The 14,824-nt window shown below is 39.3% G+C and overlaps 1 protein-coding gene across 6 annotated transcripts in view; it reads right to left on the bottom strand.

Annotated features, from left to right (window-relative positions):
• The window catches only part of WASF3 (WASP family member 3), a 65,816-nt gene that overhangs the window by 17,866 nt on the left and 33,126 nt on the right, over window positions 1–14,824 (bottom strand). For 3 of the 6 annotated variants that reach the window (XM_066175917.1, XM_066175912.1, XM_066175914.1), the window contains exons 4-6: window positions 14,310–14,399; window positions 12,930–13,008; window positions 5,325–5,467 (exon numbers count right to left, since the gene is read on the bottom strand). In XM_066175917.1, coding sequence (XP_066032014.1) covers window positions 5,325–5,457 — 133 coding nt within the window. In that variant the 5' untranslated portion in view covers window positions 5,458–5,467; window positions 12,930–13,008; window positions 14,310–14,399. The remainder of the gene's footprint in view (window positions 1–5,324; window positions 5,468–12,929; window positions 13,009–14,309; window positions 14,400–14,824) is intronic. The other 3 variants (XM_066175913.1, XM_066175916.1, XM_066175915.1) reach the window with 2 other exon arrangements.

Raw genomic sequence — 14,824 nt, 5'->3', positions numbered from 1 at the left:
TCCTGGGCAGCCCATTCTAATGTCTAATTACACTTTCTGTGAAGAAATTCCTCCTCATGTCCAACCTAAATCTCTCCTGAAGCAGTTTAGGACTTTGTCCTCCCACTTTTTGCCTGGGAGAAGAGACTGACCCCCACCTGCCTACACCCTCCTTTCAGGCACTCACAGAGAGCAAGAAGGTCCCCCGAGCCAGGCAAAACACCCCCAAGCTCCTTCAGCTGCTCCTCAGACACGTGCTCCAGACTTTTAACTGGCTTTGCTGCCCTTCTCTGAATCCACTCCAGCACCTCAATGTCTTTCCTGAACTGAGGGGCCAAGAACTGGACACAGTACTCAAAGTGTGGCCCCACCAGTGCCTAGTACAGATTTGCAGCCTCAGGCCCTTCCTGAAAGGGCTACCATGGACAGAAGGTGCTACATGATAAACCAAATCCCTCCTTGATGCACTGATCATTGTGTATGAACATTCCTTTTCCAGCCCTCCAACAGAACTAGGCATACTGATCCACAGTTTGACTCTCTTCATGCCCCAGTTCACAACTCTCATCCACTCCAGATCAGTGGTTTCAGATCCCCAGTTTAATAGTTCGACTGCCCCAGAACTTTCCCTACACATTTCAGATTCCACCCAAACTCATTGCTGCCACTCACTGAACTGATGGTCCCTCCTACCCAGATACTGCTACTTCGTTCAAGAAGTCTCCCTCCACAATTTCTGCAGCTAAACCCCCTCAAGAAACCCTTGCAGAAAGAAAAGTCCTGCCTCCTGCACTTAACCATGCTTTTTAAATGCTTTTTAAACAAAAACAAATTTTAAAATCCTGCTTCTGAATTAAGCTCATCTTGTTAAGACCTGTATCAAGAAGAGTCTGAAGAACAGAAATGGAAAGAATGGGGGGGAAGTAAAACTATCTAATTGTTGGAAGAATATGGAACATGCATTAACCACCTAAATGACTTCCAAAGCAGCCATTATTGATGTTCTAAGTTGGGTGCAATAACCAGCCTTAATATTTCACCAAAAAAAGAGTAAAAATACAATGAAAATTTCAGTTAAGATCCCATCCTGTGAACATCTGGAGATAATAATTCAATGTAAAAAAATGGCTATACTTAGGAGGTCAACAGGACAACCTGGCCTTTTCTTGGTCATTTACCTGGGAAGGGAAGAAAACAACCAGGCTAAAATATTATCAGAAAACACTGCTTGCGAATCACAAGAAAAAAAGAAGTGGTTGCTGTTGAATAAAGGACTTTACCAATAATAGCTTTCATTACTACATGCTGGATGAGCCAATAACTAACTCAAAATGTTGAAGATATGTCAGTGCATGCAAGCTCTGTTTCATATATATATGTGGAAGGTGGATAAGTAAGGTATGTTTATCTACCTGCTCCTAATCTCCTCCCCCTCCAAAACAAAGGTCACACACAACCACAGAACAGCTGAAGTTCAAAATCACCCGGACCAATTCCCTGCTCCAAGCATAATGAGACAGAGCAGATTGCCCAGTACTCTGTGACCAGCTGGGTTTTAAACACTTGCAAGGATGAAGGCTCCACAATTCCTCTGGGCTACCCATGCCAGTGTTCAACTACCTTCACACTAAGAGTGTTCTCTAAGTGCTCCCAAGCAATTAGTTGAAATTCACTTATAATTCCCAGTTGATTTAGTTGCTCCAAATGAAGATGTTATTCCAAGCTATGGAAAAAACAGGCATTTCAACTCTTCAGCTAAATAAAGCAGTTATTACATTCTTCAGCTACCAGTAGTCAGAGCTCAATCAATTTCAATAGATGTTAGTTTATGTTAATATATTGAAATCAGCCTGCTGAGAGAGGACTGCCACATCCTAGGATTAAACACATCACCCCTAGAGAAGTCAAGGAGATGGATGTTTGTCAGGTATCTTTCAGAAGGCAAAGTGGGAGCATACTTCTTTTAATATTTGATTTTTTTTCAACACTTGCTAGCCCAGAACACATGAAAGGCAGACTGTCAATCTCCTGTCTGTGGAAACAGTGACACAGTAAAGCAGTATTGGACATGCTGTTGTGATTAACATGATGCTGCAATTTTTATTTCTAAAACGATATTTCAAGTGTTCTCTATGTTGCCTTTGTTTAAATCAGATCTTCAACAAAACTGAAACAAGCACGTGTCTTTCAATTTAAGTACTGGTAAATTTACCAAATTTAAGATTTTGGTACTGCAACACAATAATTTAAAAACAACAGGTGCTGCCCAACATGTGGGCAACCTATACATTAATTTAAAAACCCATCAAAGAAATTATGCAGTCTTTCCTTCTAAGGTTCCCTCCAGTTGCAGAAGACAGCGATTCCACCCACCCATTTGTAACTGGATTAACTAGAAACATTAGAATCATGCTTTACCCCTCCTCTTTTTTTAAAGATGCAAAAGTGGTAGGCTGTTACTGACTAGGTCTTGATTCTGTTCTCCTTTCTCTGTCAGCAAGATACTTAATGGCAAAACCCAACCTTTCCAACCCAGCCTGCTTCAGAAGTACTACAGATGAGAGTGATGCAGATGGATGCAGTGTGCTCAGGCCTGCACAGAAACTAGTGAAACTGAGCCAATGGCCAATCTACCTAAGAAAATACTAGGAGGCAAGTTGGTGGATGTTGTTCTCTGCATGAAAAAAAAAGTCTTCCAGTTCTCCACAGATCACACTTCCTTCATGCTACTTACAGGTACAGGCTGCAAACGCTCCCTGTCCTTCCCATCCAGTAGATTCTCTCCTCCCAAGTGGAGGCGAATCCCCAAAACAAGATTCTGCCTTACATGAAAAGTGCACAGTTACATACAGAATGCTGCTCACTCTGCCTGTGCTCTGAGCCAGCTGGCTCGAAATGAACCCAAATCTGAAAACATAAAACAGAAAAAGCTCTCCTGAGAGCACATTCCCTTTCGATAGGAACTTGTTCACATCTCCCAAAAAGAGTAGAGGCAGAAGCAAGCCAAATTTGTACGCAACAGTACAGAAATGCCAGTTTTTAAAATCCCCACTGAACTCACAGTGCAACACTAAAAAACCAGCGTGACTGCAAGATAGACCTGAACTTGCTCACTCTGCCTCAAGCTGTGGGAACACCAACCAGCTCTGATGCTGCCAGCAGGACCCACTACTTCAGCTCCAGCACAGCATTTTTCTGTGATCGTTTCCTTGCTCCCAGTTGGCTCAAAAGACAGGCAAAGCAAATGCTGCCTGCAGAAAAAACCCTCTGCAAACATGACATACTTCAGACTGTGGATGAGAATGGTAATACATTTCACTTGTTAAATACCACGTATTCATCTGTTAAGACTAAGGACGCATCATTTATTTGCACAGATCTTTAACTTGACACTAACAGAACTTGAGGGGCTGTCTACAAAGACTTCAGACGACCATAGAAATCCGCTAAGGGAAAACTGCAGGATATGAATATAAGTACTCAGTTCCTCAGCAACAATCATAAGAGGATCTAAATACACAGTATAACAGATTAGCTCCAAGACCAAATCTGGATAAATGAAAGCTGTACACATTCCTAGCAAGTCAGACAAGTAAAAAGCGTATTGTCCACACTTGGACAATCATTGCACAATACCAAAATGAGATCTTATCACGTCTCCTTCAGTAAATTCAAACAGCCATTCTTCTCATTTTTCTGAAACTTAAAGATGTCACTACTAAGCAGCCATCTAAGAAAACAGTAAATGAAACTCAGTGACAATGCAAACACACATTAACTCTAAATAACATTAGGCACTAGATCGTCAGCTGCTGTTCAAGAAAGATCAGAGGATCACTTGCAAGCTTCTCTGAAAATAATAATTCAATGCTTAGCAACAACCAAAATTCCACAAATTCTTAGGGCAATAATGATAAAAAAGAAGTCTGTTTTGAGTATCATCTGAACTCCTCAACACTTCACCTTAAAAAACCCACAACATACCCTAACTTGCACATCCAAAGCAGAAATAACAGTGAAAAGAAATTCAAAACCATTTCTATTCAAAAAAGATCACTTACAGATCAGGATGCTTCAAGCTGGAAAAGATATTACCAAGAGAACAGGATAAAGACTTAATAAAATCAAAAATTATTATGGACATGCACAAGATGAAAGCACCTTTCATTATTTTTCATCATACCAGAATGAGAAAGTATCAAAAGGAAGAAACAGGTCAACTTCCCTCGTGGGACCTTCTGTCACAGGTCATTGGTCAAGAAAAAGGTGTAATCTCTATTTCAACAGAGCTACATAATACCGCAGATGATAGTTTTACAAATGCTCATTACACAGGATGATTCCAGAAAGACCTCCAGTTCAGAAAAATCCCTAAATCACTGACTACTGCAAAGGGTAAATGCTGAGCTCCTTGTCCTCTTTTCCCTAAGCAGAGGCTTTTTCCTATTACCATGAACTGTACACCAGTGGGCCCCATAGTCTGAGCTCCACACAAACTCTCAGTTTTAAATCCACGTCCATTTACAAAGTGAAGCAACTGATGAAGCAGTAATTTCTTTTCTAGGACCAGCGTTATCAGCACAAACAACAGCTGCTGATTGTTAAAGACTGTCTGAAAAACATCTCTTATCCCTTTCATCAAAAATATTGCTCATCTTGCAAACACTCCAGTCATGCTTCTAGAATTGCTAGTGGCAGTGTCACCTGACAGGTGTGGGGTGTAGGCTGCTCTGTACAGAGCTGATGTTAGCCTGTCTCAACAGTAGCCTGCAGGCTTGCTCAGCAAATGGCATCTTTTCAGTGTGCTTAATTTCATTCATATGAATTCAGCACACATATATATAAAAGACAAGACTTAAGAAATACTAGCACACTACAAAAAACTAGAATTTCAGTCAAATGTGTCATTTGACGCCAAGAGGCAGAAGAGTTTTCTGGCTCAGTCCTGTAGAACTGAAAGGCAAGAACTCAAATGCTGGTCTTGTTGCTTGCCTAATTTCTCTCACCTTAGAAAATTTTCTGGTTTTCTATGCTCTGGTTTTTTGGTTGGGGCTTTTCTTGGTGGTGGGGGGTTTTTTTCTGCTGCTTTTTGTTTGTTAATTTGTTTTTTGAAGTGGGGTTTGGGGTGGCAGAGGGGTTGGGCTTTTAATAAACTTCAAAAAAAGAGCATAAAAGCCAATGAAATAGCAAATTATTACAATACGTAAGTGGTAATGTCCCATACCATACTTCTGCCATTTAAAACAATCCATTTAAAACATGGAGAAATGATCCATCTTAAAGCTTTTCATCTCTTCAGTTTTTCACCATGAATCAAATACGCGCAGGAAGTTGCAGATACTTACTTAAGCTGCTTAGCTGGCGTATGATAGCAGCAAGGGTGCTATTGGTTACACATTCCAGTTCACTTGTAATTCCCTCTGGCAGAGCTCCTCGGCAGAGATGCCGTGGTTCAATGTTCCTTTTCACCAAAGGCATGGCTCACAATCTGTAATTTACAAACAAACACGAATGACAGTTACAAAAATGAAATTAAGAGCTCTGAATCAGAGTAGAACACATTCAGGCTTTATTTCTCCAAAAAAGTACTTCACCTTTCTTCTTTTATAGCCTTGCTTCAGCCTTCCCACTGTAAGATTCTGTACAATTCCTACCAGGGCACTGGAGTTGTGCATTCATGCCAGAATATGAAAAGAGCACTGCAGAGCAGCAGAGAATACAGGCAATATATCTAATGCAGGCTTTTTGCCTTGGATTTGATGTAAGATTTACTGTATGCACAGACTTGTGCTGCAGTTCCAGAATCAGCGGACTTCAGTGCACATTTGCATTTATAAAAAACTGGCAGTCCCCACAGGAGTGGCAGGAAAGGTCACTGTCTGGAGCAGGCTGGCATCCAGCCTTGGCAAGCCGGGCACCAACAGACTGACCAAGCACTACAGCCCCTGATTGCAACAGATACCAACCTACCCCAGCTTGGACAGTTTTCAGTGAAAATGACAAACTCATCTGACGCATAAGGGCAAGTGCCTCTCAGAATTAGGCTGTATGAGGAAGAAGATAGTTTTCCACAGGTGGTGCAGTATGGCATTCTGAATGGGGTAACTGCATGCATTGAACAGCTTTTGGGAACACGCAAGACGCAGGAAGACATTTAGCTGAGAAAACCAAGGTTGTCAGAACTGGTTTTCTTGGAAAAATGAAATAAATGAGGATGGTGTCTTGGTTCCAGCCCAGACCAAGGGGAGGGGCCAAGACATCGTGTTATTTGATACCATCTCACATCATTGTCAGGGGCAGCGAAAAGGGATTCCTCACTCATTTCCAAGAGGCAGAGGAATGCCTCTACAGTCAGGAACAACTTGGCTTTTGTCAAGTCAGACTCTGCAATGAGCATTTTTGCACATGAATCATTCTCTCTTTTTATATACTTTTCTTATTAATGCTGTTGCTGCAACTTTTTTTTTCTTATCTCATTGGTGTTTCCAGTAAAGTGTTCTTATCTCAAGCTGTGATGTTTGCTTTTGTGCATCCAGTTCTCCTCTCTGGCCCCCTGGGGTGGCAGGGGGCAGAGGAGGGGGAGAAGGGGAGCAAGTGAGTGACAGCATGGTTTGGAAAGTCTTGGGGGGAGAACTAAATTGTGAAGTACCATTCCTAAATCACGACAGATGGGGAAAACAAGTACAAAAAGAGATCTCAAAGCATCACAAAAGGGCACAATGGCATAGAAAACACTGTCCTGCAGAGAGCAAGGATGTCCAAGTGAGACAGAATTCCCCCAATAGGGAAGCAATACAAAACAAAAACATTTAAAGCAGTTTTCTTTCAAATGGCATTAACACAATAGTCAACTTGATTACATTTTTAGCACCAACAATTCAATGCCCATGTACTACTCATGAATATTATTCTGTTTAAAACCATATGGCATGGAAATTTTCTGGAACTAGAAGATACATTATTACCAAGGACATAGTTAATTTGGGAAAGACTTAGCTGAAAATTTCTTTTTTACTGTACTAAAGCAATTAAAGTCGCCTTTCAATTTCTCTAATTAAAATCACATTTGTAAATTAAAAATGCTTTTGTCTTTCAAATGTTGCACAGTAATTTATGTAATGACTTCCGCCTGAAGATTTAAAATATTTTATTCTCAAGAACATTTCTAAAAACTTAACAACCTTAATGAACAAAAAACAAACTATTTAACGGTAAGATGATTTCATAACAGGTCAGGAAGGAATAAGCTCATGACTCCTACGCAGTAGTCTTGAATTGCATTGTACATCTTTCTTAATACGAGACTATTTGAGTGTGTCACAGTTTAAGGTCAGCTGAGTTTGCTAAATTTTACCCAACACATCAGAGGTAACAGAGGAGCAATTTCTGTATTTGATAAAAAAACCTTCCTGTTTCGGTTCTGTGTTTTTGTATTCCTCTACAAACATATATATTTCAAAATACTACTTCATATCCATTGCAGACACTTTTCTGAACTTGATCAAAAATAAGTCAAAACTAGAAATTCACTATTACTGAAGAGCAACATCTAACACCAATACTCTGCAGACAGACTAGCGCATTGGAGTTACAAAATAGGAGTCATTATGAGGAATTCTTTCACTGTAATGTAAATGTTACAGTGAAAATGCATTTCACATAAACATAACTTGTAAGAAATAAATTAAAAATTATTAAACACAAATTAGTGCTAAACCAAACTTTTATATGACAAGGCCACCGGAATAAAGCTGTTTTTTCCCATGGCTTTCTATCTAGCATTCTCAGAGCTGCCCCCTACCATTACCTTTAGCAGTTTATCCAACTTCCTCACTAGCCCACACAACACACTGGGCCCAGTCGGGAGCTGGCTGCGCACTGCCCAGCTAATTGTCTGCTACCTCTCAAAACACCTACCACACTGAGTGCAACCAGAATGCCTTCCACCAGGAGCTCTTACTTAAGTCCCTTCTCCACATAACGTTCTTTTTTGCCTGTAAAAGCTAATTGGAAGAACACATACTACTGCGGTTTGAGCTTTTCGTTTTTTTGTCACTTTCTGATTAAATCGTCCAGTGTGTTCAAGACCTACCGGGGGTAGTGACAAACCAACACAAGAAATCCCATTTCTCTAAAGAGCAGGCTAAGCACACACCAGGGCTGAGGGTAGGGGAAAATAAACAACTTTCATATTGAATGCATGATTTAGATTATTATGTAGCAACCTCATTTCAGTTTGAAGTTTAATTCCAAAAGGTAAACTGCACACAGATGAGTAAATACATGCAACAAATTAAGCCATCCACTACCTGCTCCTTATCAGAGAAAAAGAAAAAAATAACTCTGCAACTGCAGTAAGTTTCTTCTAATTTAAAACCTTTACCTAACTGAATTAAACACTTACAAACCTATTCAGGTATTAACCCATTACGAAGTAAAAAGCTTGTGTTCTTACTACTAAAGCACAGCCACCTTTTTCTTCACCACACACAACTCAGATGCACTTAATCCTTTCTAAAGAAAATGCATGAGAAGTGAGGCTAATTTTATTTCAAAATTCATGTAGCAAGAAGTTAGACAAGAAATAAAGACAAAACAGGTCTCTGAATTACAAGGTCTTCATGAGACACAACCAGACTGAAGGGAGTATGTAACTAGGAGCAGAAAACCAGAAGTTGCAATGGCAATTCCACTGCCTTCCACATTCATCTTCCACCTGTTTTGAGTCACGCTCAGTCCCAGCTTCTTCCTAGACAAGATATTCACTGTGATGTCAATAGATTAAATACACTGGCATTTAGAAATCATATTCAATTTTGCAATATAGATATTTAATAACTTCCCTTCTGCCATGGTTTAACCCCAGCCACCAAGCCAAGCCCCACGCAGTTTCTCTCTCTGTCCCCCAACAGCTGGATCAGGGAGAGAATCAAAAGAGTAAAAGATAGAAAACTCATGGGTTGAGATGAAGACAGTTTGATAGGGAAAGCAAAAGCTGCCCACGCAAGAAAAGCACACCAAGGAATTAATTCACCGCTTCCCACGGGCAGGCAGGTGTTCAGCCATCTCCAGAAGAGCAGGGCTCCATCACACATAACGGTGACTTGGGAAACCAAAAGCATTGCACCACCACCCTAAACATCCCCCCTTCTTCCTCCTTCTCCTCACTTTATACACTGAGCATGATGTCACACGGTCTGGAATACCCCCCTGGTTATTTTGGGTTGCCTGTCCCAGCTGTCTCCTCCCAAATCTCCCAAGCACCCCCAGTATTCTCCTTAACAGTGTCAAAGTACAATAAGCAGAAAAGGCTATGGTTCTGTGCAAGCCCTGCTCAGCAATAACCTCTCTAATTTATCAGCCCTGCTCCCTACTAGCCCCTGTGAAAAAAAAATAACTCTACCCCAACACCTTCCACCCACAAAAAATTGAAAAATCTTTTTGAAAATAAATTATATATGAAAAGATGAAAATTATATATGAAAATAAATTATTATTTTCAAAAATTATGTCAGTGCAATAGATTGGTCCCAATCTTAAGTTGGTAATTTTTTTACTCATTTTACCCCAGCTAAGTACATAATGAAACCAAAGACTTATAATTTGGATAAAGGGGCTCATCTCCACTGTGAGGCTACCTATGCTTGACAGCTGCCTTTAAACCATCAGCTGCATCTAGTACAAGAGATGAAGAATCTAGAAAGATGCTATATTGCACATATACAACTGGCTGAAGTGGAAATGTATGAGACATTAGTGTCAGACCAGAAAAATCAGAGGAGTCAAAAGGGGAGAGAAGAAAAACTAAGAGGGTGAGATGTTGCTTAACATCTCACTAAACCCATGTGTGCCTCACTGGACACGGATCAGATTTGACATCTCGCTAGACTGAACTCTGACCGGAGTACAAATGGACACTGCTCTCCAAACCCTCAAAGCCTCAGCAAACTCAATTTCCACACACATTTTGAAAGGACAGGACATCAAAAGCTTGAATTAGCTTAGACCAATCCATTGATATTCAGATTTTGCACGCTTCCTCAGTGTTCTCACCTCCCTTTCTCTTCTTTCTCTCTCCCTCTCCCATAAAAACTTGCATAACAACTCCATAACAACTTGCCTTTTGTCTTAAAATTAGAAGGCACTTATCCCAGTAGTCACTGCTGTAGAGGCATGTGTGGTACAGAAAGACTCAATCAAAGCATTTTTGCTTTTCTTTGCCTGCTTCCCCCGCAGCCACAGAAGTATCACTGCAGGTCAACTCAGACCGCCTTCCCCTGGACAGCAGCTGTTAAACTGCATACAAAAAGTCTGACACTGCCTTGGCAAGGCAGATTCTTAAAAAATCATGTAGAGAGCAGATGTACAGTAACAAACTTGGAAAATGACAAACACCATGTGCAATCTTCCCAAACAACAGCAGAGCACAGCTATTACAAGAGACAAGCTGGGTTTTTCAAGTATTTGAACTACTGGCAAAAAGTTGAAGTACCAGCTGTTCCCCAAACCTTCCTTTTGTCCTTTCCCAAACCTGCCTTTTGTCCTTTCACATCCCCAAAACAGCACTGCAATTTACACAAGTGCTAAAAATAGGTGCCCGAACTTCATGGTTCTTTATTTTAAGTTCTTTACATATTCACTAATACCGCAAAACAAATTCCAATTCGTTAAACAGTCTCTCTACTTGTGAATGTTTACTTATTACATTTTCTCAAAGACACCATTCAATCCCTTTTTTAAGCTCTTCAGAGATTTCTTCTTGTATCATCTAGTAAAATATGACAAAGCTGAACATTTTACCATGAAAAAGAGCTTACTGTACATCAATTCTAAATTCTCCCTGAATATAGTCTATTCTTTTCAGAGAGCTTTAGAGATTTCCATTGATGAATCTCCCAGATCTCTACAAAAAGAGAACATATCATAATTCTCCTTCTATGGAGAAGAAGAGACAGACTGAACACACAGCTTGCCATGAGTAATGTACCAGATGGGATTCCATTCAGGATTAAGCACCTAAATTTGTATCACTACATATATATGAGCTCAGCAGAAGCCCAGAGAGCAACCAAATCTCTGCATCTCTTGATAGATACAAGAATGACACAGTGAGTTCAAATACCTCATGTGTAAGCTCTGGCAGGCATTCACCTAAATTTCAGTGTGTGAATCTAGAACTGCATTTTACCTCATCAAAACCAGAGAAGTACCACTGGTTTGCTCACATCAAGCCACACAATCAAGTCACACTACCTCCTAATCACAGCCTCCATGTCTAGGGCATTTCAACACTTAAAAACCTTTACAGACAGTTGAGTTTTCCCATACCTAATGTTCTAACAGCCAATTCAAAACACAATTTCCATCTCTGAATTGCACACAATTTGATAATACTGCCCATTTCCCTGTTCAAGTTTGTAATTCTAGATAGCCTGCCATCAGCCACCTTCAAGATTCATGTATGTCCTAAATTGGATTAAAAGGGAAAGCAGAAAGGTGAAAGACCCCAAGCACCAGCTTTGAAGATGCTCTCCCATCCCCAATTTTTTCCCTCATGGAGGTGCCATTATCACAGATCTCCCATGTCCTCCAAAGGCTCTTCATTCTTCACAAGATGAAAGAAAAGGGCTACGTGGAGAGTAAACAATGCTATCCCTCCTATCCTAATGGAAGGAAAAGAATAAATATGCCTTTAATGCATGCTCCTTTCTGGTTTTTCCTTATCCTAAATGACTGAGAACCTGATGTTTGTGAATCTTTCCTACTTGTCATCTCTGAATGTCATTTACTACCTGACCAGTAATGACAAATTAAAAACAAATAAACTGTAACTAGCATCTATTCCGGGAATTATTGAATTCAAGATTCATCTAATGTCATTCATCTGTACTTTTAAAAGTTTTGTGGCTGTTTTTAGTTTTTTAACTGGCTTAATTCTAGTAAGAATCTGAATCCACATTTTGCATACTCCAAAACAATATAGAATATATTGTCATCAGTTATTGTCTCACAGTGCTCTCTAATGCCCCAGAATTATTTTTTATCAAAAGGCATCCAAACAAGACTACTTCTTAATAGTCTCTTCTAGTTATTTGAGTTCTATCAAGTATGCAATTCCTCTCTCATCCACATTACTATGTAATGAATATCAAAACAAAATATTGTTTTACTAAACCACAATCATGCTTTAAGTACCAAGAACTTTACTTTTATTAGAGCTATCCCAATCTAAGGGACATTGCATTTTCTAGTTAATATACAGGGTTTTTTTCATGTTTTACATAATTTTTAATGCAATTCTCTTGATTTTGATAGGAGTTTGGTGGTGCAAGGGCAGGCTTTTGATACAAATATGCACAAAGTCTAATAGAATTCTATTTGCTAAGGATAACTAAAAATCAAGAACATTTCTTATCCACAAGAAACCACATCTTTCAACAATACATGTAAAGTGAAATGCCTAGAAAATGTCCTTCTCACTACAATTTAATATATAGCCAATTGTATCACCTTCATTTTCACAGATCTTCCTCCTGATTGCCAGGTCTGTGTGAAAGGAATAACAATCAAGGCTGGAATAAAAGCAGGTTTTTTCCTCTCAGTATCACACCACCACTTCTGATCTTCCTCTCGCATCATACCAATCTAAGCATTAACAATGATGAAAAGGGCACAGAAATTCCTAAAGCTATTTTGTTTCTTTAATAGAGCTCTTTAATGTCTGTTGCAATGAGCTGTTTCTGAAGGTTCACCAACTTGGACGGTTGTTTTGTTTTCTTTTCTTTATTTGGCAGAGTTTTTGTCTGTGCTGAGATCTTCAGGGCAGATTTTATGGTCCAGTGATATTATGAAGGAAATCAAGACATTAAGCAATGACAAGAGAAAGGACAACAAAGGAAGGGATGGGAAATAGTTTTGCTTATCTGCAATCTAAAATTTTATGGACGTACCTTTTCCTACTCAATCCTTCCTAGCTCCAAAAAATGTGTATGAAGCAGAACAATAGCTACCTCTGTTAACACAGTGGGCCTGCAACACAAAAGTTTACAGAACCATTATTTTAGGAATTTCCGCTAATTAAAATGTTGGGAGAGAAAAAAGTGAACAGATGATCACAGCAGTGAACATTTACAGGTACTTTTAAATTTAGCTCTCAGTATTTCAGATTAATTATAAACATGCATAGAAAAGTTAACACCCACAAATGCAGGAAAAGAGGCCCTGAGGATGATTTAACATAAAATTAAGTAGTTATTCTTTCTTTTACACTATAGACTGTAATATAAAAGGCTTTAGAATATTATGAACAACTATGAAGTCAATTCACTTATTTTCTCTACAGCTTCCAGGATGAGTATTTTGGGTACTTTCCCCCTTTGTTCTACAACCCCATGTTTGCATTACCTGTCTACTGTAGCTCAAGATGATCTTTGGGCACCTGCCGTTCTTTAATAGTGTCAAAGGACTCGTCAACTTCTGCTTAAATACTCGTGTCTACAGTTCACTGCCATGTAAGAGTCCCCCAGTGAAGAAAATAATACTGGGGGACAACTTCAAAGTTATTACATTAACATTTTCCTCTCAACAGAACTGCCACAATCCCAAGAATAATTTTTCCCATTCACAATACTTTTCACAGCAGTTTCTAAGGAAATAAAAAGCTTATCATCAGGAACTACAGATAGATTATGATGAAGTTTCATCTCCTGCTCCAAAATAAGGGATCACATACATGTCACCCAATTAAATGGCTTCAGCATTGTTCAAGGAGGAAATAAAGGTATTTCTCACTCTCTGCTTATGAAGCCACTTAACTGAAGGTTAACAGCAGTTTATTTCAATTTCCAAGTATGCAACTTTTCAGGCCCAACTCCAACATACCTATGGAATATGGAATGTATTTCCTGTATTAAGTTCTCCCTGTTCAAATTAATGGACTTTGCCATTAATACTCACAGCATTTTTTCCACTGCCCAATATGCAAAAATCTTTGCCAGTAAATTACATTGAATTTTTTTTACCCTTGTCACTTAAATCTTTATACTTTTTAAACATGGCTTATCATTTTCATAAAAATGCAGGAAAAGCATATAGACAATCTATTTTTCATGCTGAAGTACATTTTTTAAACACTAATATTTACTTAATTCCATCACCCCATTTCTTCATAGAATAAGCTTTCCCCAAAGCATCTATGCATACCCCTTACCTAGTTTTACCCTCTCTTATTTTTCACATGTTTATCTTTACTCTGAAAACTGTGATCTGAAAGCTGTTATCTTGGATTGTGTCACTTTCTTCTGATTACCCGCTCCCTTAGAACAGCTTACCGCACTAGAGATGTAGCTTCAGATTTTAAACATCTCATATTCAAATAGCCTTCCTGAGTCCGATTTCAGATTTCCATTCCTTCAAATTCTCTTGAAAGAAACACAAAACGATGCAAGAAATACACTGTGGTACCGTTGAACCTGTGTGTTAAGCTTTGAAATCCAATTTCTCCTTCACTAACACATTTTAGTCTTCCCTGATGCCCGGTGTTATTCAGGAATCTATTCAGAAACAGACTTGCTTACCTGAAATCTAACAGAAGTTCACAGAGTGCACAATACAATAGCTTGCTGTACTGAATCCAATCACTCTGCCAGCATCGGATCCACCCACCCTTTTCTACTCATTCTGTATCAGAATACAGATGATCCAGGGCACCTTCACACATGACTAGAGTCTCTCGCTTCTAGACCACAAGCTGTCCTTTCTCTAAACAATCCATTAAGCCAAAACACTAATTACACTTTATCTCAGAAGATGTAAGGCTAAAGGGTACTAAAGAAATCCAACCAAG

This window comes from Chamaea fasciata, unplaced genomic scaffold (assembly GCF_029207755.1).
Source record: "Chamaea fasciata isolate MVZ Bird 193981 ecotype frontalis unplaced genomic scaffold, bChaFas1.0.hap1 SCAF_2, whole genome shotgun sequence".
NCBI classification, from domain to species: Eukaryota; Metazoa; Chordata; class Aves; order Passeriformes; family Sylviidae; genus Chamaea; species Chamaea fasciata.
Note: the sequence above shows the minus strand (reverse complement) of the source record. Positions and strands in the feature narration are given on the sequence as shown.